The 25,702-nt window shown below is 35.5% G+C and overlaps 1 protein-coding gene across 3 annotated transcripts in view; it reads left to right on the forward strand.

Annotated features, from left to right (window-relative positions):
* Positions 1 to 25,702, forward strand: part of TBC1D32 (TBC1 domain family member 32) — a 197,285-nt gene that overhangs the window by 78,011 nt on the left and 93,572 nt on the right. For all 3 annotated transcript variants that reach the window (XM_082474446.1, XM_082474447.1, XM_082474448.1), the window contains 2 exons: positions 4,442 to 4,558; positions 11,285 to 11,373. In XM_082474446.1, the coding sequence (XP_082330572.1) occupies positions 4,442 to 4,558; positions 11,285 to 11,373 (206 nt within the window). The remainder of the gene's footprint in view (positions 1 to 4,441; positions 4,559 to 11,284; positions 11,374 to 25,702) is intronic.

The following is a 25,702-nucleotide window of genomic DNA, read 5'->3' on the forward strand; positions in this document are numbered from 1 at the left end:
TTTACTAATTTGTAGAAGATAAAAAAGTTAACATATGATTTCACTTATATGTGGAATCTAAAAAATGAAGCAAATGAACAAACATAACAGTCATAGATTCACAATAGACCGGTGGTTGCCAGAAAGAAGTGCAGTGGGGGAATGAGTGAAATAGGTGATGGAAATTAAGAGATACAAACTTTCAGTATAAAATAAATGAGTCAACGTGATGAAATGTATAGTGGTGAATATAGTCAATAATAGTGTAATATCTTTATGGTGGTAAAGGTGGTCAAAATGTACAAAGTTTCAGTTATAAGTAAGTAGTAGGGATGTAATGTACAATATGATTAATATAATTACCACTGCTTTATGTTATATGAAAATTGTTGAGTAAATCCTAAGAAATCTCATCACAAGGAAATTTTTTTTTTCTATTTAATGTTGTATCTATATGAGATGATGGGTGTTCACTAAACTTATGGTCATCATTTCCTGATGTATGTAAGTCAAATCATTATGCTGTACCCCTTAAACTTATGCAGTGTTATATATCAGTTATCTCAAACTGGAAGTAAAAAAAACAAAGCTGAAACAAAAACCAACCAACTAAAACTAAGAAAGCTTTGAACACTTAGACTCGAATCTAATAGAAAATTGTCATGATTATTTGAAGGAGGGGGTGGGCAGAACATGCTATAGTATATAGCATATAGTATATAGTAATGTGGCAAAAAAAAATTCTTAGGCACTCAGTGGTTTATTATAATTTAATGACTTTTATATATTTAATATGTTCACCAATTTTCACTAAAATGCTTCCTGACTTTGACTTTATGGTGGCTTAGGAAGTTTTCATTCAAAGGGTATCATAAAATTTTTAAAAAATCAGAATTTCTGCTTTTCTGCTTTCTGTAATAGTGGACTAGTTTCCTCCAGGAGAAAACACTTAAAACTCAGGAAAAATAAGCCAACTGGAATATCTAAAAATAGGCAAAAAATGGAGAGAAGTCAATATGTGGATGAAGAGAATGTTACTGTTAGAGATTCTGGATTTAACAGACTTACACCTGAGGGCAAGTACCAGTTGATGCTCCACAGATAGAAATCCATACTGTAACAAGCCTGAAAAACCAGAACACAAAGCTTAGGGCTACACAATATGGAATATGGAAGGAGGGCCCTGGAAGGAGAGGCACATATCAGGCCCTCCATACTCTGTGTATGTACTCTGTCCAAATATGTGACTGTCCCTCAAACTATATACTTGAACTTAACAGATCTCACCTACCACAGGGGTCAGAATTTAGAATTTGAGTTCAGTCATGTTAACTACTAAATTAAAATCAGCACTCCTTGGGGGGTATATAACAAAATCCAGCATCTCCACAACATATCCTTACAATATATGGAATATAATCCAAAATTACTAGACATATGAAGAATAAAAGAAATGTTACTGGGAAGAGGCAATTGATAGAGCTTGACTGTGAAATGTAGAAGTTGGAATTATTTGCCAAGAATTTTAAAGCAGTTATCATAAATAGCATGTAAAAGAAAATATGCTTGTAATGAATGAACAAGTTAGAAATCTTAGTACAGAAACTATATAAGAACTAGATTGACATTCTAGAACTAAAGTTATCTGAGAATTTTCTAGGTGGGCTTAACACAAGGTTTAAAGATGACAGAAGAAATAATGTCATCTCAATTCAATGAACTTGAGATAAATCAATAGAAATTAGAGTCCAAAAAGCAGAGAAAAAAATTAGGAAAAAGTTGTGTTTTGTGAGACCTTATCAAAAGGATTAAGATATGTGTGATTGGAACACCAGGGATATGAGAGAATGGAGTAGAAAGTTTTTTGAATAAATAGCTGAAAACTTCCAAATTTATTGAAAGATGTAAATTTATAGGTCAAAAAACTTAGTAAATCCCAAGGAAGAATATGCAAAGAAGGAAAATAAAAATACAAAGAAACCACAGAAAGGCTCACTGTAGACACGTAAACTGCTGAAAACTAAAGCTAAAGAGGAAATCTTGAAAGAAGCCATAGAAAGTCACACATTACATACAGGGGAACAGCAGAAAACTTTACTAGTATCTCATTAGAAACAGTGCACACCAGAAGTCAACGAAACAGCTTTAATGTGTTGGGAAGGGAAAACAAAAGTCCACCTAGATTTCTATATCCAGCAAAAATATTCTTAAATAATAAAAGCAAAATAAATTTAAAATAAAAGCTAAGAAAATATTTTACAGCAAACCTGCCTTTTAGATAAAACTAAAGGAATTTCTTTAGGTTGAAGGAAAATACCTGATACATATTTGGATTTTTAGGATTAAAAGAAGAAATTTCAAATAGTTATATACTCACTCACCTGTTGTTTTTCTTATTTTCTTGTAAGTACATGTGACTCTTTAAAAGAAAACTGATATATAGTTGGATTTATTTTCTACTTAAAGGTAACATACGACAGCTATACCATACAGGACAAACAAATTATAAAATGTTATACAAATCTGTATGGGTACAGGATTCTTAAATTTTACATAAAGTGGTACAATACTAATTCTTAATCCCTAGGAAATATTTCTAATTCAAATTTAGTGTTACAGGGATTTAATTTAACTTCTTTGACTTTGAATTAGAAATGTCAATGTAAACTAATAATTAACTTTTCTCCTTAAAAAAAATTGTACATTCCCCTAAACAATGTACTGAAAAATCTAGAAATAACTCATTGTGGTAAACAGTCTGAGCACCCAGCTTGTAGATCTAGATATTATTCTTTCCTAGGGATTCTGTTTTCTTTTGGGATTTAATTTAATTGTCATTTAAATTTTAGGAAACAATGATGTAGCTTCAATATATAATAAGGTACATTTAAAACTTTCAGTCCAGTTCCTCCCTCCTCCTCTCTATAGCTTTGCTTTTGTAGTGTGATAGACAGTAGCCCCACATAGCTATGTAAATTTAAAACTAAAGTTAAAAATTCAGCCTCAGTTACATTAATCATATCTTAAGTGCTCATCAGTAGTCACATGTAGCTAGTGACTATCATATTGTACAGCTCAGAACATAACATTTCCATCACCACAGAACGTTTTATTGAACAGTCAGGACTACGGAGCAAGGGTGGTACTGTTTAATAGTGTCTGAAGATTATTTGTTTTGTAATGAGTAATCTTAGCCTGGAAATAAAATACGATTAGTTCTGCTACCAATTTTTTGATTATATGTCTTTGGCCAAGTCACTTCATTTCTCTGGTCCTCAAGTTTTCTCATCTATTAAATGAGAGATTGAATTAACTATTCTTTTAATTACCTCAGTGTTCTGATTTTAGTGAAAATTCTTAATGTGTTTGATCCTCAGAATTTCTGAGTCTAGTGAGCATTTTAAAATGACAAGCAGAAAACTTAGTAGTTACAAATAAGTGCAATTAATACAATACAAACTAAATATACAAGTATTGGCAGAATACAGACCTTCTGTAGGTGGACAGACTTAATTGGAAAGCCTTCTAGAAAAAATGTGGCAAACATTTGAAAGCTTAATGAAGTAAGATAATGAGTAAGTGGGAGGGCAAGAAGGGAGCTCATTAGTAGGATAAGAGAGGTTTGTATATGTGGCAGTCACTTGAAGGAGACCACAGGCAGATTTGATTAACTGCAGTGGTGACTTCAAGCTGAAGAAACTTAACGGGGGAATTGAGGCTTTTGACACTGTGAAGAGAAGAAAAGTGTCAATTAGTAAAGTGCCTTGAAAGTCATGCTAAGGAGTTTAGATCTGATGTTTAGTAATGGGCAACCACTGCATGCTTCTGCATAGGGAATCCAAAGAATGAACTGTGCCGGAGAAAAATATTCAGATTCTTGTCGATAAGACAAGAGCAGGAGCTTAAAAATTTCACGGAGAGATTAACTTGGTAAGATTGCACCAGAAAATGAGCTGGGTTTGATAGGAAAAGCCATGGCTTTTTCTAATAACTATATTTAGGTTACTTGAATTTCCAGTGAATGTAGTTAAAGGATAAAGATAGCCTTGTGACCTGAGTGCTGTAATGTACAGAATTTATTATTATCTTGCTCCAGAGCCGCAAAGTATTTTTCTTATATTTTCTTATGCATCAGATATAACAGTGCAAAGAATGAGAATGATGGCTCATTTCATTTTTTGTCAGAACCTAACTTTCAAGAGATACGTGATATTTTAAAGCACTTTCCAGTTCTCATTTATGTTTTGTCACAGTTGTTATGTATTGTTAGTACATGGATTATTGTTGACGTTAACTATTTTGTACTTATCATAGATGCATATATTTCAGTTATATGGATTGATTAGGCTTATTTTAAAAGTTGCCCTTCGCATTAATGACTCTTCCATGGATGTGGTTAAAAAAAAAATGAACCATTTGAACGATTGGTTTTTTCTCCCCCTCCCACCTCCCCCCGCCCCAGTCTTTTCTAGCACTGGTGAACCTGTTATCTTATCCTGCTGTTTATGAGCTCGTAGGCAATCAAGGTCTTCCTAATAAAGAAGAATATTCTCTTCGTGAAGTCCCAATGAGTGTTACTGTAAGTCATTTTCTTTTAATCTTTCACTTTTATAGTGCCACTTTTTAAGATTTGTAGTAAAAATGCAATTTAACAGAAAAAAAGATATACTAACTCACATTTAAAGACTGTTTGATTTATTAACCTATAGAATGTTAGCTTCTGAATTATCTGTAAATGGAATCTTTGATCCAGCTGTCTAACAGTGGTGGCACGTATTGAAATAACAAGGTTAAGGCTTCCCAACTAGGAAAGAGATTTGGCATATATAGAAGTATGTGTATGAATTATTTTTAGGTGACTTACGTTAATAAATTGTATCCAAAGAGTCCAGTGCATTTTCTGCTTATATTTTAAACGAACTACATATTACTGCCCCATGAGGGCAGTATATACATATTTATTTAATTTGAGACTTATTTTATATTCATACTCCAAGATGGGTAATTTGTTTTAATCATTCAGAGACATTTAGTTCCTCATCTTTGGGTAAGTTTATGAATTGAACACACATAAATATGTGTATATATGCATTAGTAAAGAATTATTTAGTTCTGAAATTCCATTGTTAATCATTACTTTTATTTGTGGTCACTTTGTCCTGTGTCTTGTCTTTTTTTTACGGTTTTGATGTTTTGAATTCTAATTCTTTTTGACCCTAAACATTTTATTTTTTTAAACTTTCTCTACTTTGGGAAATTTTTGATGATTTATATGAATGAAATATAAAGGTAGGTATTTTTATCATTAAACTTTTATATTCTTGAAGTGTTCCAATTTTATCTTATCCTTACTTTATCTTGGCACTTCTTTTTTTGTTGTTTAATTTTTAAATTTAATTTTATTTTTGTTTTATACATCAGGTTCTTATTAGTCATCCATTTTATACACATCAGTGTATACATGTCATTCCCAATCTCCCAATTCAGCACACCACCATCCCCACCCCGCCGCGGCCTTCCCCCCTTGGTGTCCATACATTTGTTCTCTACATCTGTATCTCAATTTCTGTGTCTTGGCACTTCTTAAGTAGTTTTGTAATTAGCCATTTATGCGCCTGTCTTCCTTACTATACTGTGAGGGCCTGAAAGCAAGTAGGATATCTTAGTCACATTTACATATAGAACATAGTAGATATCCAGTGAATGGTTTTTGAAAATATTTCTAATATTATTACCTTTATTGAAATCTATTATGGAACACAAGTACAAATGAATTATTTAATCTAGCGCAATGGCTTGGATGTTTGTTCTCAAGTTTTCGTGGATGTTCTACAGTGCATAGTCAGAAATATCTTTCCACTTATGTTAGGATTGGTCTTTTAGTTTTTTTTAATAAATTTATTTATTTATTTTTGGCTGCGTTGGGTCTTTGTTGCTGCGTGCAGGCTTTCTCTAGTTGCAGTGAGCAGGGACTACTCTTCATTGCAGTGCATGGGCTTCTCATTGCGGTGGCTTCTCTTGTTGCGGAGCCCGGGCTCTAGGCACGTGGGCTTCAGTAGTTGTGGTGCTCGGGCTCAGTAGTTGTGGCTCGCGAGCTCTAGAGCACAGGCTCAGTAGTGTGGCACACTTGCTTAGTTGCTTCGTGGCATGTGGGACCTTCCCAGACCGGGGATCAAACCCTCATCCCTTGCATTGGAAGATGGATTCTCAACCACTGGACCACCAGGAAGTCCTGATCCTCTATCTTTGAGATTACTCCTTAGGGGTACATAGAGCTCTTACTCATGCTTTTTTACAGTTGCATAGTGCTCTTGTGTGGATGTACTAGAGTTTATTTATCCAGTTGTCTATTGGTGAACGCTTGGTTTCTTTCAGTCTTTTGCTATTATCAATTATGCCAAAATTAATAGCCTTGGCTTATCTTGTGTTTACCAGTATGTCTGTAATTTTTTTTTTTTTGTATTGCTGCATAACAAATTGCTACCAACTTAGCAAATTAAAACACCCACTTATTATAGGTCAGAAGTCAAGTACTGTGTGCCTGGGCTTTCTGCTCGGAGTATTAATAAGACTGATATAAAAATGTTGGCCAGGCTGAGTGCTTGTCTGGAGGCTCTGGGGAAAAATCCCTGATAACATATTCATTCTTGTTATTGGCAGAAGTCAGTTTCTTATAGTTGTGGGATTGAAGTGCCTGATTTCCTGCTGGCTGTCAGCCAGGGGCTGCTTTCAGGGCTTTGTCGGATTGTTCCCTCCATGTCAGCATTGAAGAACTTCACTCATGCTTTGAATCTCTCTGACTTCCTCTTCTGTGACCAGTCAGAGAAAACTCTGCTTTTAAGTGTCTCATGTGATGAGATCAGAGCCACCCTGATAATCTCCTCTTAAAATTAACTAATTTAGGGCTTTAATTACATCTGCAAAATCTCTTTACAGCACTACCTATTGATACATTAGTGTTTAAGGCCTGAGAATCTTGGGGCCATCTTAGAATTCTGCCTACTACTGATTTTTGGGCTGGATTTCTATAAGTGGGGTCACTGGGTTGAAAGGTAAATTCATATGTAATTTTGGTATGTATTGCTAGATTTCCAACCACAGGGAATAATCCTTCTGCATTCCCATCAATAAGATTCTATAGTGCTTGTTTCCTGGCAGGCTCATAGAAGATAATGTGGTCAGTGGTTTAGATATTTGTCTGACAGGAAAGAAGTGTTAATTTATATTTTTCTCATTATGAGCAGAGTATCTTTTCATATGTTTAATGTCCATTGACATTTCTTCTTCTCATAGTGGTCTTTCAACTTATTTTTGCTTTTTTTCTATTTGTGTTATGTTTCTCAATTTTAAGAAATTCTTTATACGTTAAGAATATTTGGCCTTCACTCTTCATGGTTTCCTATTGAATATCTACTAAAATTCTAAGCCCTGGAACAACTTCCAACTTGTACTACTTGTGTATATTAAAGATGAATGACACAAAATATTCTTTTCCTCTGACAGATATATTTTTCAATTGCTTTTCTATTTCTTTTCTGTCTATTTATATACGTTGTATATTAGGTTGGACCCCTTTAGTTATTGGAGGAGCTCAATTTGAATTAGTTTAGGCAAAAAAGGAATTGACTTAACATCTTGCAATAAAATCAGGGACAAGTGGAAATAGAACTTTGAATTCAGTCAGGTCGACATCTATCTCTCTTGCTTTCCCCACCCCCTTTCCTTTCATTGCTCTCCATTTTGACTTTATTGAAAGACATATACAGAGTATAGTGGTTAAGAGTTTGTATTCTGAAGCCAGACTGCCTGGATTAGATTCCTGGTTCTGCCTCTTACAAGCTGTGTGACCTTGGACAAGTTTGACCCATTTTCTTCTCTGTTAAAAAGAGGGCAATACTGTTACTATCTCAGGGTTGTTGTAAGAATTAAGTGAATTGAATTAAATTAAATATAGAAGTTTAAATCACTGACTGGCAGATAAGTGCTATATAATTGTTTGCTGTAATTATTATTAATATGTTCTTCTGCAGATGGTGTCCTCTATAGGAGAACACATGGGAGGGACTACCTGTCATTCCATACTGACACGTTCACCATCCCCCCTTGTATTAGTTTCCTAGGGCTACCATAACAAATTACCACAAAGTGGGTGGCTTAAAACAACAAATTTATCCTCTCTCAGTTCTGGAGGCCAGAAGTCTGAAATCAGGGTGTCAACAGGACCACATTCCCTCCAAAGTTTCCAGGGGAGAATCCTTCCTTGCCTCTTCTCATTTCTGGTGGTTTCAGGCATTTCATGGCTTGTTGCTGCATCCCGCCAACTTCTGCCTCCATCTTCACATGGCCGTCTCCTTTTTTTTCTTAAATCTCCCTTTGTCTTTCTCTTATAAGAACACTTGTCATTAGATTTAGGGCCCACTTGCCTAATACAGGATAATCTTATTCTCAAGATCCTTAATTTAATTACCTCTGCAAAGATGCTTTTTCCAAATAGGGTAACAATCATAGGTTCTGGGGATTAGAACGTAGACATATCTTTTATTTAGAGGGAGTCACCATTCAACCCATTACACCACCAGAGTGGCGTTTTCCTCTCCCTCCTGTCTATAGACTGAATGTTTGTATACCCCCCAAATTCATATGTTGAAACGTCATTCCCAGTGTGATAATATTTGGAGGTAAGGTCTTTATGGGGTGACTAGTGCCTTATTAAAAACCCTAGAGAATCCTCTCACCCCTTCTGCCATCTGAGGACACAGCAAAAAGATGACATTTTCTGTGAACTAGAAAGTAGGTCGTCACCAGACACAAAATCTCTGGCAACTTGATGTTGGACTAACCAGCCTCCAGAACTGTGAGAAATAAACTTTCTGTTATATATAAGCCACTCAGTCTATGCTATTCTATTACAGCATCCAGAATGGACTAAGACACTCCCCACTGAAAAATCCCAAGGGAGGGCCTTAATAGACTGAGTTTTGTTCATGGATGTTTATGGACTAACCAATCACAAACCACTCTTAATAGTGCAGGTATAGGAGTATTGGCATTATGGTTGACATATTCCTCACCCTTCACTTGGCCCTTTCTTAAGTAAAAGGGATCAGATAGCACAAACACAGCCATTGGGACAGTTGTAAACAGAATAGGCACTCAAACATATATTGATTTATAGAGAATGCATATTCCTCTTTGTTTTTCCAGTCTTGGTTTCATTCTGGCTTACTAGATTATTGAACATGTTCTCAAGCTAGACAATATGCTTTTAAAAAAGCACAGAGTTTCAGACTCCTTTTTGAGTCCCAAGCCTTACTTGCACTAACTTATTTATCAGAAGCTGTTGCTTAATTTAGGAAACTGATTGCCTTATTGACACACATTGTAGTGCTTAGAAACTGAATTTCTCCATAAGGTGGGCTTCCCGGGAGTTTCCTTTACTTCCCTAAGTGGTGATCTATCAGTGTAATCCTCCTTGAAGAAGAATTTATTTACTGTAACATTTGTTCTCTGAAAATGCATTATCATTGATAGATAGCTGCTATTAGCTTGTTGGTAATACATTCTCTACCTTGTATTCTTACAGTATCTAGTACTTAGATGCAGAACTAGAACTTTGGAGTCACAAGGTGTCATGTACTGTTTTGAAATGAGTGTCCAGCTAAGTAGCAGCCAACAAGGACAGATTATTTAAGATAGCAATCCTTTCATTCTTCATTGTTAGGCAGTTTATTTAATATTTGCTGATTGTAAACTTTGTGCTAATATTATTTACACATTTTACAAGATATTTGTAGAATGGTAAATGCATTCCTAAGTGTTCCATGTAAGCTTTCAGTTGGTAAGTTCATACAAAATCCAGTTTTTACTGTGTCTTGTTTAGTATTTTTCAGATGTGATTTTTAGATCCATTATTTCCTCCTCCTTACAGGCTTATTTCCTGGCCTCTTACTTATTTGATATGTTTGTACTATCATCTACATAGACCTCAGGAAATATGTGACTTTATTCCCTAGCATAACCGTTCTTCTTTTGCCCTATTGGTTACAGAAATATCTTGAATTTAAACTCATGGAAAGTAACAAGTTTCTTGGTCAGGAAAATGATCAGTGAGAGAGGCAAGTATTTGCTATGAATAAATTTCTTAGGCCTGAACCCAAAGATATGCACAAAAACCAGGTCTTATAGAAAGAAAGCCTTTTAGAGAATGCTCAAAATTTTGTGATGGGCTTAAATTGTCAGTGCTTGGGACAATTGATGGCACCTAGGCATCAGGTTCTCTCTGTACTTGCATCAGTGATTTTTAAGCATGGTTACCCATTGCAACAACTTGGGGAAGCTTTTACAAGGATGTTAATGCCAGAATCATACCCCAGGGATAGGGACTTAATTGCTTTGGGATAGAGCTTGGGCAGCTATTACATTTACTTTTTTTTTTTTTTTTTTCTTTTTTTGGCTGTGTTGGGTCTTTGCTGTGTGTGGGCTTTCTCTAGTTGCAGCGAGCGGGGGCTACTCTTTGTTGCGGTGCGCAGGCTTCTCATTGTGGTGGCTTCTCTTGTTGCGGAGCACAGGCTCTAGGCGCGCGGGCTTCAGTAGTTGTTGCATGCAGGCTCAGTAGATGTGGCTCGCAGGCTCTAGAGAGCAGGCTCAGTAGTTGTGGTGCACGGGCTCAGTAGTTGTGGCTCACGGGCTCTAGAGCACAGGCTCGGTAGTTGTGGCGCATGGGCTTTGTTGCTCTGCGCCATGTGGGATCTTCCCGGACCAGGGCTCGAACCTGTGTCCCCTGCATTGGCAGGCGGATTCTTAACCACTACACCGCCAGGGAGGCCCTATATTTACTTTTTAAGTTCTCTAGGTGATTGCAGTGTTTGCTCAGGGTTGGAAACCACTGATTTACATGAGCAGAGAATATCTATTAATAAAATCTCAAATAGTTCCTAGATAAAACTATTTAAATCCACTGTTCATGCTTCATATTTTTAGAGTTCATATTTGTTTTTCAAGGTAGTTTACATTTTTAGCAGTTTAAACAGTATTTAACTGGCTGCAATAAGCAGCTTTGGCTAAACATTTGATTCATTTCAGGAATGTTTACAAGTCTTGATGCTCATACCACACCCACACCAATTAATTCAGAATCTCTAAGGGTGAGATTTAGGCTTAATTAAAAACAGTTTTTTTAAACAGCTCCCTACATTCAAATGCAAAGCCGAGTTTGAGAACCACAAATCTAAATAAATATTTGTTGATTTGATTTTCTTTAAATGGTTTCAGCCAAGAACAGTCTAACTCTAAGTCTCTTTTACAGGATATTATTGACAGACTTATAATTTTGAATTCTGAAGCCAAGATTCGTTCTTTATTCAACTATGAACAATCACACATCTTTGGTCTAAGGTAAGATGCTGAATTTCACTTGATGTTTTCTTATTGCAAAAACAGTTAAGGATATGTTCTATATACTTTAAAAACGTATTTAAAATAAGCTAATTTTTAAAGCATGTTTAAAGGTAATTTGTCTTCCTGTAATATTACAGAGTAAATTATAGTCATTAGATTTTTACTTTATGGCCTTTGCCACATTTAGGTTCTGTATTATCACAGTGTCTTTCACTTTTGCTCGATTCATTAGAGGCATTCTGTGGACCATTCAGTTTACTCAGGAGTCAACTGGGGCTTCCCTGGATTGGTGTTGGTTTGGACTCCTGCCATAATGTAGTCTTGAAAGAGGCCTAGAAATGGATGATTTATCTTGCCCAAATGTTGTACCTCAATGTTAATCATACTGTTTAACCCAAGGTTTAAATATTTTCTGGTTGAATTTATATTCCTTAACATTTAAAAACAGCTGAATTAAAGAAAATTTTCACTTTCATAGGTTCATGATTTCCTTTCTACTAGCAAAGTAACTTTTTCAAGTATGTATGAGGGGGAGTGGGTCAGAGAGAATGTTCTACCTAAGAAATAAAGCAATTACTTTTCTAAAATTAGAATTCTCTATTGGTAGTGTATATTATAAGTCTTAAGCCTTTTTTTTTTTACATTCATTAATAGTCCATTTTTGGACTTTATAGTTCAAAGAAGGTAGGAAAAAAAGCTGCAGCTATTATAGTTTGGGGTGATATGCTCTTTATCTCAAAACGTACTTTCATATTAAATTTTAACTTTCTGTGAATAGCATCAGATAATCATATAGCAAGTAGTGATGAGGAATTCTGGGGAAAATCTATCAGTAGAATCTCCTTTTGCATAGCAAGTATGTTTCTGAGTTTTCTAATTATAGAACATAGATTTTGGTCTCTTGTTATTAATACGTTGAGTGAATTTTTTTTTCTGTATGTTTTCTTTCTTTTATAGAGTAATATTTTCTTTGGTGTTCTTCTGGCAAAATATTTAACAGTAGGATTTTAAGTCATGTAAAAAGCAATCCAAGAAGTAAAATGCTCCTGGGAATAAAATATATTAATTTGCATAGTGTATGCTTTCTCATAATGTCTAAATGGAGTCATTCTGTCCTACACTAGAAAATTTGCCATCCCATTGTTGATGCGTATAATAGCCGTGCAATATAGTAGTCAGCAACATGGACTCTGGAATCAGTCTACCTACTGTTTACTAGTTTTGTGAAGTGAGATCTCAGTTACCAATCTGTAAAATGGAGGATAATTATATACTTTTCCTCACAGAGTTACCATGAGACTTACATATGAAAAATTAGAAGGGCTTATAGCAGTGCTTGGCACATAGCAAGCACTATAAAAATGTTAGTGATAGATATAAAGTAACAGTACTTCAAGTGTTTCTTTATATCTGTCTACTTGATGTATACGGTTTTTGAGTTTTACTTAGGAAATAAATTGACTTCATTTTTTCAGTATCTCAGTAGTCTTCCACATCTGCCAAGAAATGTGTTGTCTACAATATCAGCATTCAGACAAAGAAAATGACAAAACCACTTTTTGAGGAAAAGTTTGTATTTTAATTTTATGTGTCTTTTAACAAATTTTTCTTTGACAAGAAATTTCATGGTATTTTGAAGTCCATTCTTATAATACTCAGTTGTATTTTTAAGTTTTTAAGCATCTCAAGTTAACTTTCATTTTTTAAATGAAACTTTCATTTGTCTATGAAAGTTTACTTTCATTTGTCTACTATTTCAGTCTAGCATTGGTCACTGAGGTCCAGTGGTGATAATTTAAATCATAGCTTAGTATTATATAAATCTCGTGTTTCTATGTATTTCAGATTTTGCCTGTATCATTTTCTTTCACTCCCACAGTTTTTTGTTTTTAATTGTACCGTTCCCTCCCAGCAAATCATCTCATTAACGTGTTTGATTTCTACATTTAGCATTGCTTTGTTCCATTCACTTTATTTTTTTTCCCCTTGCTTCAAAAATCTAGACTAGCATGATGGTAAGTTTGATACAATTTCTTTAGGTTTACCACAGCTCTTAGATGAGGCTAATTTGGGGCTTAAGGAAATGTGGATTTTCACATTCAACAGCATCACATTCTATTTAAGTTTCTGAATTTTTATTTGCCAAGATCTTCTTACAAATCTTATATTGTAAATGACTAATATACAAGAAGGTTGCTCCTTTGATTAGCCCTCCTATCCTCTTTGTTTCCAGTTCCAACCTGTCCTTTTCTACTACTGGTATCAGTGTGCAGACATGCCTTCACAGGTCCCACTTTACAATGAAATGAAACAAAACACACGCACAAAGAAACTCCTCGACATCACATAACTTTGCAGTCACTCTCCGATTTCTCTGCCTCTTGCAGCAAAACATATCTATACGAACTGTCCCTACTTGCTCACCTCTGCTTACTCCTCAGCCCCCTTAGATTTGACATTGACTTTATAGTTCTGTCAGAACTGCACATCCTGCTCATCTCAAGGTCACTTATAACTTTTATGCTGATGAATCTAGTGGATTCTTCTCTTGATTCTCATCTAACTGTAAGTAACATTTGACATAATGGGCCATTTCTATGTGAAAGTTCTTTTAGCTTCTGTGATACCACATACTCCTATGGCTGCAGTTTCTCCTCCTTTTCATTCTCTAAGCAACCTCTGAATGTTAGAATACTCAGGGCTTGGTCCTGGGTCCACTTTTTTTCTTTACACTCTGCCCCTAGTTCATCCACTTACTCCTTTGCCTTTAAGTATCATCTGTATGCCAACGGATGCCCCAATTTATATCCCCAATCTAAACCATCATTCTGAGCTACCAGACTCATATATATGACTGCATCCTGATATCTCCATTCATACATTTCTCAGATATCACAAACTTGTCTAAAATTGAACTCTTGGGTCTCCTCCCACAAAAACAAAACAAATCTTTCAGTTCCATCTCATTAAGTGGCCCAACTATCTATTTAGTTGTTCAATCTTGAGTCATCTTAACTTTCTTTCTTTGTGTTTCAAACAATAATTTGTCTTTATTATAAAGAAATTAACCAACACAGGAAATTAAATATAATAAATTAAATGAAATTCCTCCTAACTCTGAAAGTGATATTATTAACACTGAGGAAAATCATTCTAGATGTCTTCTATGCGTATACAGACAGAAGAATAGCTATATGGAAATATTTTATAAAAATGGAATCATAATATGGTTTCTATTTTAAATTCTAAATGAATTTTATAGAAAAGGAAAAGAAACCCTAGTGAAACAGAAGGAATTGCTGAATTTCAGATAGCTGGTTTTTCACTCCAGAGGTAATTATTTCCCCAGCATTTCCTCAGAGGCTAAGAACAAAGATTATATAAAACACTGCAAGTGGTTTGAGTATTATAATTCACTTTTAGACAGTATGCTCTGTGCTGCATGTGGGGGATGTAATAATGTGTGAATATGATGTGGTTCTCATTCTCTTTAACCTGGCTACCTAGTGAGGAATTGGATTTTAAGATAATGAAAAATGTGAGGTAATTAATGCAGAAGAGAATAGCATCTTTATAAAGCTCTCCATCTTCCCATTTTAAATAACTGGCAATTCCAGACTCTATTATGGGCCTTTCAAGGAGCTCCAGAATATCTCCACTTTTCCTGTGTATAATATTTTCCACCTTCCTCAGCCTGAACTAATACTCTGAGTAGGTTAGACTTATCTCCCTCAAGCACAGTGTTTATTATTGCCTGTATACCTGTTTGTCTTGAATATTGTCTACACTTTTGCTGTCTTTGTACAAATTTGGATCATCCTTCAAGGCAAAGCTTGCTTCATGAATTACTTTCTCCATGACTTATTATAAGAACACTCTGATAATTTTCCTGAATGTCCTTTGCCTTTTTGGTCATTCACACATTCTTAATTTTATTTCTATCTCTGACTAAAACTTAAACTTCCCAAGGGAGTATCATTTTCTTTTACTTTCATGTCCACCACATTTCCAAGTACTTTTTGGTTATTTGTTTAACGTTCATTTGCTAAATCTGTTGATTAAAACAGTTGCCTGGAAACTTTTTTAAAGAAAGTTGTACATTTATTATATGCTGGGTGCAAATTATTTTCTTGAACACCTGTCTTTTAAGGGCACTAATTAAGGCACAAGGAGGTTTTTGTCCTCAATAATTTGAGCTGTAATTAACGACATATTAATTTCAGGTGTGTAACATAATGAATTGATACTTGTATGTATTGTGAAACGGTCACCACAAAAGTCTAGTTAAGATCATCATCATACATAGTTACAGGAATCTTTTTTTTCTTGTGATGAGAACTTTTAAGATTTACTGTCTTAGCAGCTGTCAAATACGGAATACGCTCTTCACCCGTTTTGCCCCCCACACCCCGCCCCTTGCAAATCACCAGTCTGTTCTCTGTATCTGAGCTATTTGGTTTTTTTAATTCCACATGTAAGTGATCATACAGTATTTGTCTTTCTGACTTATTTCACTTACTATAATACCCTCAAGGTCCATCCATATTATTACAAATGGCAAGATTTTGTTTTTTATTGCTGAATACTCTCATTATATATACCATATTTTCTTTATCCATTTTTTTCATCAATGGCAGTTTGTTTCATGTCCTGGCTACTATAAATAATGCTGCTGTGAACATGAGGGCACATATGTCCTTTTGAATTAGTGTTTTCATTTTCTTTGGGTAGATACCTAGAAGTGGAATTGCTGGATTCTATGGTAGTTCTACTTTTAATTTTTTGAGGAACCTCTGTACTGTTTTCCATGATGGCTGTACCAATTCACATTCCCACAGCAGTGCACAAAAGTTCTCTTATCTCCACATCCTCACTAACATTATTTCTTGGTGTTTTTGAAAATAGCCATTCTAACAAGTGTGAGGTGTTCTCATTGTGGTTTTGATTTGCATTACCCTGATGATTAGGGATGTTGAGCATCTTTTCATGTACCTGTTGGCCATCTGTATGTTGTCTTTGGAAAAAAGTTTATTTAGACCCTCTGCCCATTTTTAAATCAGATTTTTTTTTTTTTTGCTATTGGGTTATATGAGTTCTTTATATATTTTGGATATTAACCCCTCATCACATATATGATTTGCAACTTTTTCTCTCCCATTATGTAGGTTGCCTTTTCATTCTGTTGATTTCCTTTGTTGTGCAGAAGCACTTTAGTTTCATGTAGTCCTGCTTGTTCATCTTTGCTCTTGTTGCCTTTTCTTATTGTTGTAATATCCCCTGGAAACTTTTGATGTTGCTCAAGGCTTAGCAGTTTAAGATTTTCTCAGCCATCTGTAGGTTAGAGGAATTTTATACTCTTCCCTAGAATATTTTATTTCAGTATGAAAACTGTATATCTTATAGAGAAAGAATTACATCATTATTTAATATTAATAGTTTTCTTTATATCAAACTAAAAACTAAGTTTTAGTTATAGACTGTAGAATTGCTTATTTTTAACGTCTTAAATCTTAGGTAGTCATTCTTAATTATACACATTAAAATTTAATATGGTTAAAAATGTTAATATAGTTCTTCTAAAACCTATTACTTCTTTACTTGAAACCCTAATGTGACCTATTTGTTAATTTTCTACAAAGCAAAACTCAGGAATCTATACTTAAAGAATAGCCTTTAAAATTAATCATTTTCTGTTTCAGTTATTTTATATTTATCAATCAGTAAGTTTTATACATAGTATAATGAACAGTTTTATGTATAACTAACTTTGTGAAAAGTTTGACCTGCAAGATGACTTTAAGAGGAAAAGTGAAAAATACATATTTGTTTTTCAGTTTAGAAACAGCCTGGTTATCTTGAACATAGACAAGTGTTAATATTCCATCACAACAAATCGCCAAATTATTTATTTCCAGTGACCCAGATGCTAACTAGAGTTAAATCTTATTAACACTGGTAATAAGAAATAATTTTAAAATTCTCTTGTAATCTTTTTTTAACATTGGAAATTAGAATATAATATGACTACAAAACTATCCACATTTTGGATTTTGGATATACACACATGCACATATCCAATATTTAATTTTATTCTATTGAGTTAATTTAAAGAAAATAATCAAATGGTCTGTTGCTAATCGAAGATATCAGTAACTGATTCAGAATTCTTACTTAATCAAAGAATTCCTATTTATATAGAATAATTGGAATATAATGAAAGCAAAAGAAAACAATACTCATTATCCTCTTAAGGGAAAACTCATACCTCTTAAAGACAACCACCACTAGCCTCTTCATGCCTATATTTCCTTTGGCTGACAATACTTTTTTGAAAAATATGCTTATTGTTTTTAAACTGCCTTAATTATTTTAAATTATTCTTTCATACCTATAAGTATTTATCTATATCGTAATTTTAAAGGACTAAATAATATTCCAGTACATGGATAAATCCCACCTTTCTGTTTTTCATACATGTAGCTTATTTTAATTTTTTTATTATACATCTTTATAAATATCTCTCTCTGTAATTATTTCTTTAAAACTAATTTTTAGAAATGGGCTTGCTTAGTTCAAGTGTAGGCATATTTTTCATATCTTATGTATTTCTATCTGCCCTCTTTCTATGGTTCATTTTACTTCTCTGTACCATTTTATATTCTACCCACTTTCGACACTTTTTCCTTTCATTTGGTTCATTCATTGAGAAAATAGTTACTGAATTCCTACTAAGTGCTACCCTGCTGTATATGGTCTGCTGGGGAGAATTCTATGACTTTGATAAAAAGGATTCCAGAAATAAAGAGACCCAATCATTTTTGTTGACTTTTCCTTTTCTACTACTTACTTTTCCAACTGAGTTGTAGAGTACGTCTTTAGTCCTTTTTCCATTTTTTTTTTTCCCCACAGTGGCTTCAATTTTCACTTCTTTACTGGCTAACCCTATATCTGTGTATCTATCCCTAAGCTTTCTCTTGATCATATATCCAAATTTTATTGAACATTTGGATATGCATACCACACAAGTTCAGCAAACTTGTATGTTCAAAAACTATACTCTGTTTGTACTTACCGAAGTCTGAACTAACTTCCAGCTTCAGGAGATCCCAGAGCACTTTCTGAAACTGAGATATGAATTTGGTACATAGCGCTAGTGAGCAGGCTCTCCACAGCCCCTGCTCACTCTTTGCTGCTTATGTAGAGTTTTATTGGCAAACTGACCCTATTCTCTTTTCTACTCTTCAGATATGGTTATAGGTATCAGAAACTTTAAGCTCCAGATTTGGAGGTGTGGTTAGTATGTGTGTAATTCCCGTCTCATTCTTATTTTTGATCAGCATGCAGGGAATTGGTATTGCATTTTTACTAGCTTGTTTGTGTGTACTAATCAGAAGGAAATCTTTTGTATTGGATTTTTGTATCGTTTGGTTAAGTAAAATATACACACATGATGTATTTGATTAGAGTTTATAAAAGTATAACATGGAATTTATGGTGATGCATACATGGAAGTAATTAAACCATTATTAGATATGTGTTGTTTCAGCGTATTCAAGGAAGAAATACTAGGAAAAAGTGGCAGGGTGGAGAGAAGAGGCTTATGACTGCAAGCATGAGGTAAACAAAGAACATTCTTGGACTTCATTCAAGTAGAGATGATAGCTAAGAGTAAACTTCACAGAACCATTGCGGTAGCCTGGACAAGTGCCCATCTGCTCACATTAATGATATGATGATGATAATTAAAAACTGACATACAGGACTTCTCTGGTGGTGCAGTGGTTAAGAATCCGCCTGCCAGTGCAGGGGACACAGGTTCCAGCCCTAGTCCAGGAAGACCCCACATGCCTCGGAGCAACTAAGCCCATGTGCCACAACTACTGACCCTGCAGTCTAGAGCCCGCAAGCCACAACTACTGAGCCTCTGTGCCACAGCTACTGAAGCCCACGCGCCTAGAGCCTGTGCTCTGCAATGAGAAGCCACTGCAATGAGAACCCTGCACACCGCAACGAAGAGTAGCCCCCGCTCGCCGCAACTAGAGAAAGCCCATGCGCAGCAACGAAGGCCCAGCGCAGCCAAAAAAAAAAAAAAAAAAAGTGACATACAAAGAATATAGTAATTAAGAACAGAGAATTCTTCTGGTGGTGAGGTTTGATTTGGGTTATTAGCAAACTCATGGGGGGTCTACCATATTCGGGATACATTCCAAACCAAGTGAAAAGATTAGGCCCAAATTTCAGAGATTGTTTTATTCCTTGAAACAGTTCAAATAAACATTCATATTAAGGAGACACTGATTTTCACTTCCAGAAATGAATTGAAATTCAGAGATGTTTGGTTGGATTTTTAAAATAAATTTCTATATACCATGCATTATAGGCACAAATTCTTTTAAACTTTTGAATATTATAATGTGTATTAACTTGGCATTATCCTGCCTCAAGTGCCACAGTTTCTGACTTGAAATTCTAAGAACTTATTTGCTATCTGCATCTAATCTTACCTGAAGTGATGAGATTCTTTGTAGTCTTTATTTAGCCTGCCTAATTTAAATATCAATATATTTTGCCAAAGAAATATTAATATGCTTGATTATGAGGTATTGCTCTGGACTCTGTGTATACTGTAGTTGCTAAATGCATAAGAATTTAAATTCGTGGTCCTAAGATTTATGGATAAAGAATCATAGACCTTTGCATCATGACTCTGCAATTTTTAAGTCACTGAGGGTGAAGGGGAGGAAGAGGTAAGGGAAAGGAAAATTATAGAGTGTGTGGTATTTGAAAATCCAGCTTTGCAATGATGTAAAATGCCCATTTCCACGAAAGTGGGGCCTGTGGCTCAGCTGCAGAACTCTCAGCATCCTGACTCATTCAGGGCAAATGGACTCTCCTCAAGTCAGCCCTCACAGGGAACCTCACAGAGGCTCACAGTATGGTTAGTGTGAGCTGGTTCACCTCATAGCTTGATCCCATTGTTAACAAAAACAAGCTGGCCTAGTTATCTTTGATTATAACTAGATTATGCTAATGATACCTATTCAAGGGTATATTGATGTCTCCTGGTGAGCATCAGCACTTTATGCATCTGTGTGAGTGATAAATCAGATGTCTGTAATTTATTTGGGGTTATAGAATGATACATATTAAGAGCCTTTTTTATCCAGTGCATAAGAATCCTTTAATTAGTGTGTTTATATGTTATAATATTACATAAAACATAAGAATATCTCAAAATTTACAGGGTCAATATAAAGTTAATGTTTTATTCTTAATAAGTATATAACAACATATTGTTATCTGTTAAGAGCAGTAACCAATTATAGTCTTTTTTTTTAAAGGCTCTTTTTTTTTTTTAAACTTTGGGTTTATTTATTTATTTATTTATGGCTGTGTTGGGTCTTCGTTTCTGTGCGAGGGCCTTCTCTAGTTGCGGCAAGTGGGGGCCACTCTTCATCGCGGTGCGCGGGCCTCTCATTATCGCAGCCTCTCTTGTTGCGGAGCACAGGCTCCAGACGCGCAGGCTCAGTAGTTGTAGCTCACGGGCCCAGTTGCTCCGTGGCATGTGGGATCTTCCCAGACCAGGGGTCGAACCCGTTTCCCCTGCATTGGCAGGCAGATTCTCAACCACCGCGCCACCAGGGAAGCCGCCAATTATAGTCTTAATGTTAGGATTCAGTCCTGCAAGTTTTAGGATTCTGGTAACTGGTTAACAATTCTTTGCCCTGGAGTTCTGACTGAATGAATATACTTAAGGTTTGTTTTGTTTTTGTTTTTGTTTTTTTTCCTTCAGAATACTTCTGTTTTTGTAGGTCAGTAATGCCAGTTTCCTATGGTTAAACCTAAATCCTTTCCTCAGGAGGAATTTTATTTCAGGTTTCTAGTGTAGACAAACTCATTAGGAATGTTAAATTGGCATTTAAATTTTTCGTAACTTCTTTACCCAAAACATTTCTTTATGACCAAAATTAAATCATATTGATTCAGTTACATTACAGGTAAAATTTAACGAGGTGAAAATAACTTTCTTAGAAAGATGATTTAGAGCTTAGAAAACAAATATTTATTTTAATTATTTGAGCAGAAGCAAAGGACTGAGTATAAGTCCAGATTCTGTGCAGCTTAACTTCACTTTCCAGATAAAGAGTCTGTGTTTATCTTTTTTATGGCAGAGCAGCTGGAGAAGATATTAGTTTATGGTCTATTTGATACCTACCAAACACTATTTTTTGTTTATTTAAGACAATAAATGTATATAGTTTAAACAGCCAGAGAGTATGGGAAAGGTTTTAAGAATGCAGAATAAGTAATCCTCTATTTATCCTTCTCCCACTCCTCAGAGGCTGCCACTTTCAAGTCCTTGAATTGTTTCTTTTGGTAATCACCTCTAGATTTTTAAATAACATGCTTATACTATGTCTTGATTTTTGAAATTTAGATTTGATCTCTTGTCTTTTTTGAGTACTTTAAAAAATTTTATTTATTTATTTGGCTGCGTTGGGTCTTAGTTGCAACACTTGGGATCTTTGTCGCTGCGTGCGGGATCTTTGTCGCAGCATGCGGGCTCTTGAGTTGCAGCATGTGAACTCTTAGTTATGACACGTGGGATCTTGTTCCCTGACCAGGGATCGAACCCGGGTCCCCTGCCTTGGGAACGCGGAGTCTTAGCCACTGGACCACCAGGGACGTTCCTGATCTCTTGTCTTAAAGAATTTCGAGTCTTAGGACTTAGGTTTTCTCTGCTCTCCCTCTCTCCCTGCTATATAGTTTCATCACAATCTTGATTAAATCACTATTGAAAGTTTATATTATTGTGTCTATATAAATATTATTCATTTATGGGCCAAGTAGTATACTATGACTATTTCCTTTTTCCTACTTTATTTTTTCTGAAGTTAACAATTGCATGGCTTTTTCCCATTTGCTTCATTTTCTGTGTATCTACTAATGTATTTCCAGACTGTCCTAAAAAAAAAAAAAATACACTACCTCTGCTGCTGCATAACACTTGTATAGTGCTCATTATGCCCCAGGTACTGGTATTAGTTTCACATTTAAATCTCTTAATTTTAGAACCACCCTATCAAATAGATACTCTAATTAGCTTCATTTTTTAAAATGACTCAGCTGAGCCACAGAAGTTAAGCCTTTTAAGATGACACACCTAGTAATTAATGAAGCTGGTGTATGGACCCAGATGGTCTGGTTCCAGAGAATATAATGCCTGTCCCATACATTGAATTGTTTTACAACAGGCGTCCCCAACCCCTGGTACCGGTCTGTGGCCTGTTAGGAACCCGGCTGCACAGCAGGAGATGAGCAGTGAGCGAGCCAAACTTCATCTGTATTTACAGCTGCTCCCTATCACTCGCATTACTGCCTGAGCTCCGCCTCCTGTCAGATCAGCGCGGCATTAGATTCTTATAGGAGCTCAAACTGTACTGTGAACTGTGCATGCGAGGGATCTAGGTTGCACGCTCCTTATGAGAATCTAATGCCTGATGATCTGAGGTGGAGCTGAGGCGGTGATGCTAGTGCAGGGGAGTGGCTGCAAATACAGATTATCATTAGCACAGAGGTCTGACTGCACAGAGACCATAATAAATCAATTGCTTGCAGACTCATATCAAAACCCTATCAGTGAGTGGCAAGTGAAAACAAGCTCTCGGCTCCCACTGATTCTGCATTATGGTGAGTTGTATAATTATTTCATTATATATTACAATGTAATAATAACAGAAATAAAGTGCACAGTAAATGTAATGCGCTTGAATCATCCTGAAACCATTCCCCCCCGCCCCCCAGTCCATAGAAAAATTGTCTTCCACGAAACCAGTCCCTGGTGCCAAAAATGTTGGGGACTGCTGTTTTGCAACATAAATGTCAAGGGCCTTATAACCATTCTGCCCAATTATATTTTATAGTCTCAAGATTTTTACATTCTTGAAGGCAGGGACCATGTCCTGTTCATATTTGTGAATAATAAACTAAAGGACATCAGGTAATATTTTATCTTTTTTTTCTTATGTCACATGTGTTTGTACTGGAGGATCTTTTAGCCTTATATATCAGCGTTCCTGGGATTTCCCTTCACCGTCATCCTGGGAATTGCTTCTTCTCTCTTCTGAGTTGGTTTCTCTTTTACCTGGGATTTAATTTCCTATTTCTTGGTTTACTCCCATGTTTTGATGGAGATAACTTTTTCAGAAAGGATTGTGGGATGGAGATATCCACAATATAATGTTGGGAGCTACAAAACAAATGGGTAAGTTGTAACTGATTTAGTAGGTCAGCAAAGCTAAAAGTATGAATGCCCAGAAGCAACTTTTTATCACAGTATTCTAGAAATACTAGGAATTAGAGACACCACTGAAAATGGAGATGAAAATAGAGGATTAGGTGTGAAAGTCTAAGATTTTCAATAATAGGATTAGTTCAAATTATAAGATTTAGATATGCCCTCACATTCTCTCAATTCCTACCCACTCAGCCTAGGTTACTGTTCTTCCCAACTTCGGCAGAACATTGGAGGTTTACCTTCTGAATCAGAGACAAGTGCAGCTAAGGGAAGGGGTATTGTGTTGAAAAAGATTAAATGTTATTATCTGTCAGTTCAAGAGATATATTATCATTCAATTTCCTCTCCTCCCCAGATTTGTTTTTCTTAGCATTAATAAGGCATTATTTTTCCATCTGCTTAGTTTTTCCCCATGTATCTACCAGTAATATATCTCAAGATTTTTTCTACAAAAGCATAGTAATAATAATGTCAAATACAACAGTGTTTACTGTGTGTCAGGTATTATTCTAAGCACTTGGAGGATTGGTTTAAGAAGATTGGTGGAAGAGGTATATAGATGATCCTCTGAGAATACACTCAGATTGAGGGAATATTTTTGACTCATGTCAATGCTCTGATCTCTCCTTCTGCAAAGGAGGTAAAATAATCCCTTTTGTTTGGGTCAGCCTCTTTCCTCAGCTACCCTAGTGCTTACTCAGCTGGGTTTATGAGCAAAGTAGCCATGGTGGCAGGGTCTAGACATTGTTTATCAAATAAGGATCATAAAACAGGAATATTTATTTTACAAAGAGAACATGGATTTGCTCCAAAATGTTAGGAGACCATGTGTGTATCTTGTATTGCCCCTTGCTGGAACCTCTGTATAGTATCTAATCAACCATTAAGTTTGAACATTGAATCTACTGGATTAAAGGCTCAAGTGATAGAGGTTCTAGATTTGGAGCCTGCCTCAGATCTTATTCTAGCCTCTAGGTCACATAAAGTTGATAGTTAGGGGTTACTTGATATAAATCAGAGAAGCATACCCAAATATTGTAGGTGTTGCTTCTAAAACTCACAGAGGCTAAAATCATGCATTATGTCACTTCCTTGGTGGTAAATAGTATAAGATTTAATAATACATCATGTATATTACATGTGATATCTTGACATTCTAGGCCACTAGAACTCAGAAACTTCACTGAGATGCCAATGAAATGTCCCAGTTTTTTGGATCTCTCACTCTCTGACACACCTATTTTTTTTTTTTTTTTTTTACTGAAACATGTAGAATGCCAGCTACTTCCTTTTCACCTAGGTCCAGTTAACATATCATCAGTAGAGTAGTTTATCATGATGACCTGAGGGATGATATGACAATCAAGGCTGCCCTGGACTAAATTTTGATAAAATGAAAGATGTATTACTGTCCATGTTGGGTGAAAGCAGACTGCTCTTGGTATTCACATTGGCCAAATTAGCAGTATCTTCTCAGAGGCTTTGTTGATTTACTCTCATAAGGAGACTTCATCCTGATTATGTCTTTTGTTACATATAATGAACAGATACACTAAGGCAGGAGACATGTGCAGACTGAGCAATGCAGCATAAAATGTCTAATAAAGATAGGGACTTAGCCTTCAGTGCCTGAGGTGAGATGAGAAAACTGTTATTAGATGTCATCAATAAATCTGACTCAAATAAGGCAGTAGATTTGATTGAATATCACCACAGGTATACAAATGCTTTCATGGAGTTACTACAGGGGCCTGGATCCTTCCCCACTTTAAATAGTCATGTCATGACTCCAAAAGCTTTGCTATAGGCAGGCAAACTCTTATGTCTTCACCACCTTCAAACAGCAACACCATATCCCTGAGTGCTAGACTGTTTGGGTTCCTGGGAACCATAAGGCTATAATAGTGTGGATAATATTTGCACATTGCTTAGGATTGTATGAAATAGAGAATGAACAGCTAAGGTCTGTGATTACTGTCTGTCTTTTGGTGTACAGAAACTTCTCTTATTTTGATAAAAGTAACCTAT

The sequence above is a fragment of the Balaenoptera physalus genome (assembly GCF_965194825.1).
Source record: "Balaenoptera physalus genome assembly, chromosome: 9".
NCBI lineage: Eukaryota > Metazoa > Chordata > Mammalia > Artiodactyla > Balaenopteridae > Balaenoptera > Balaenoptera physalus.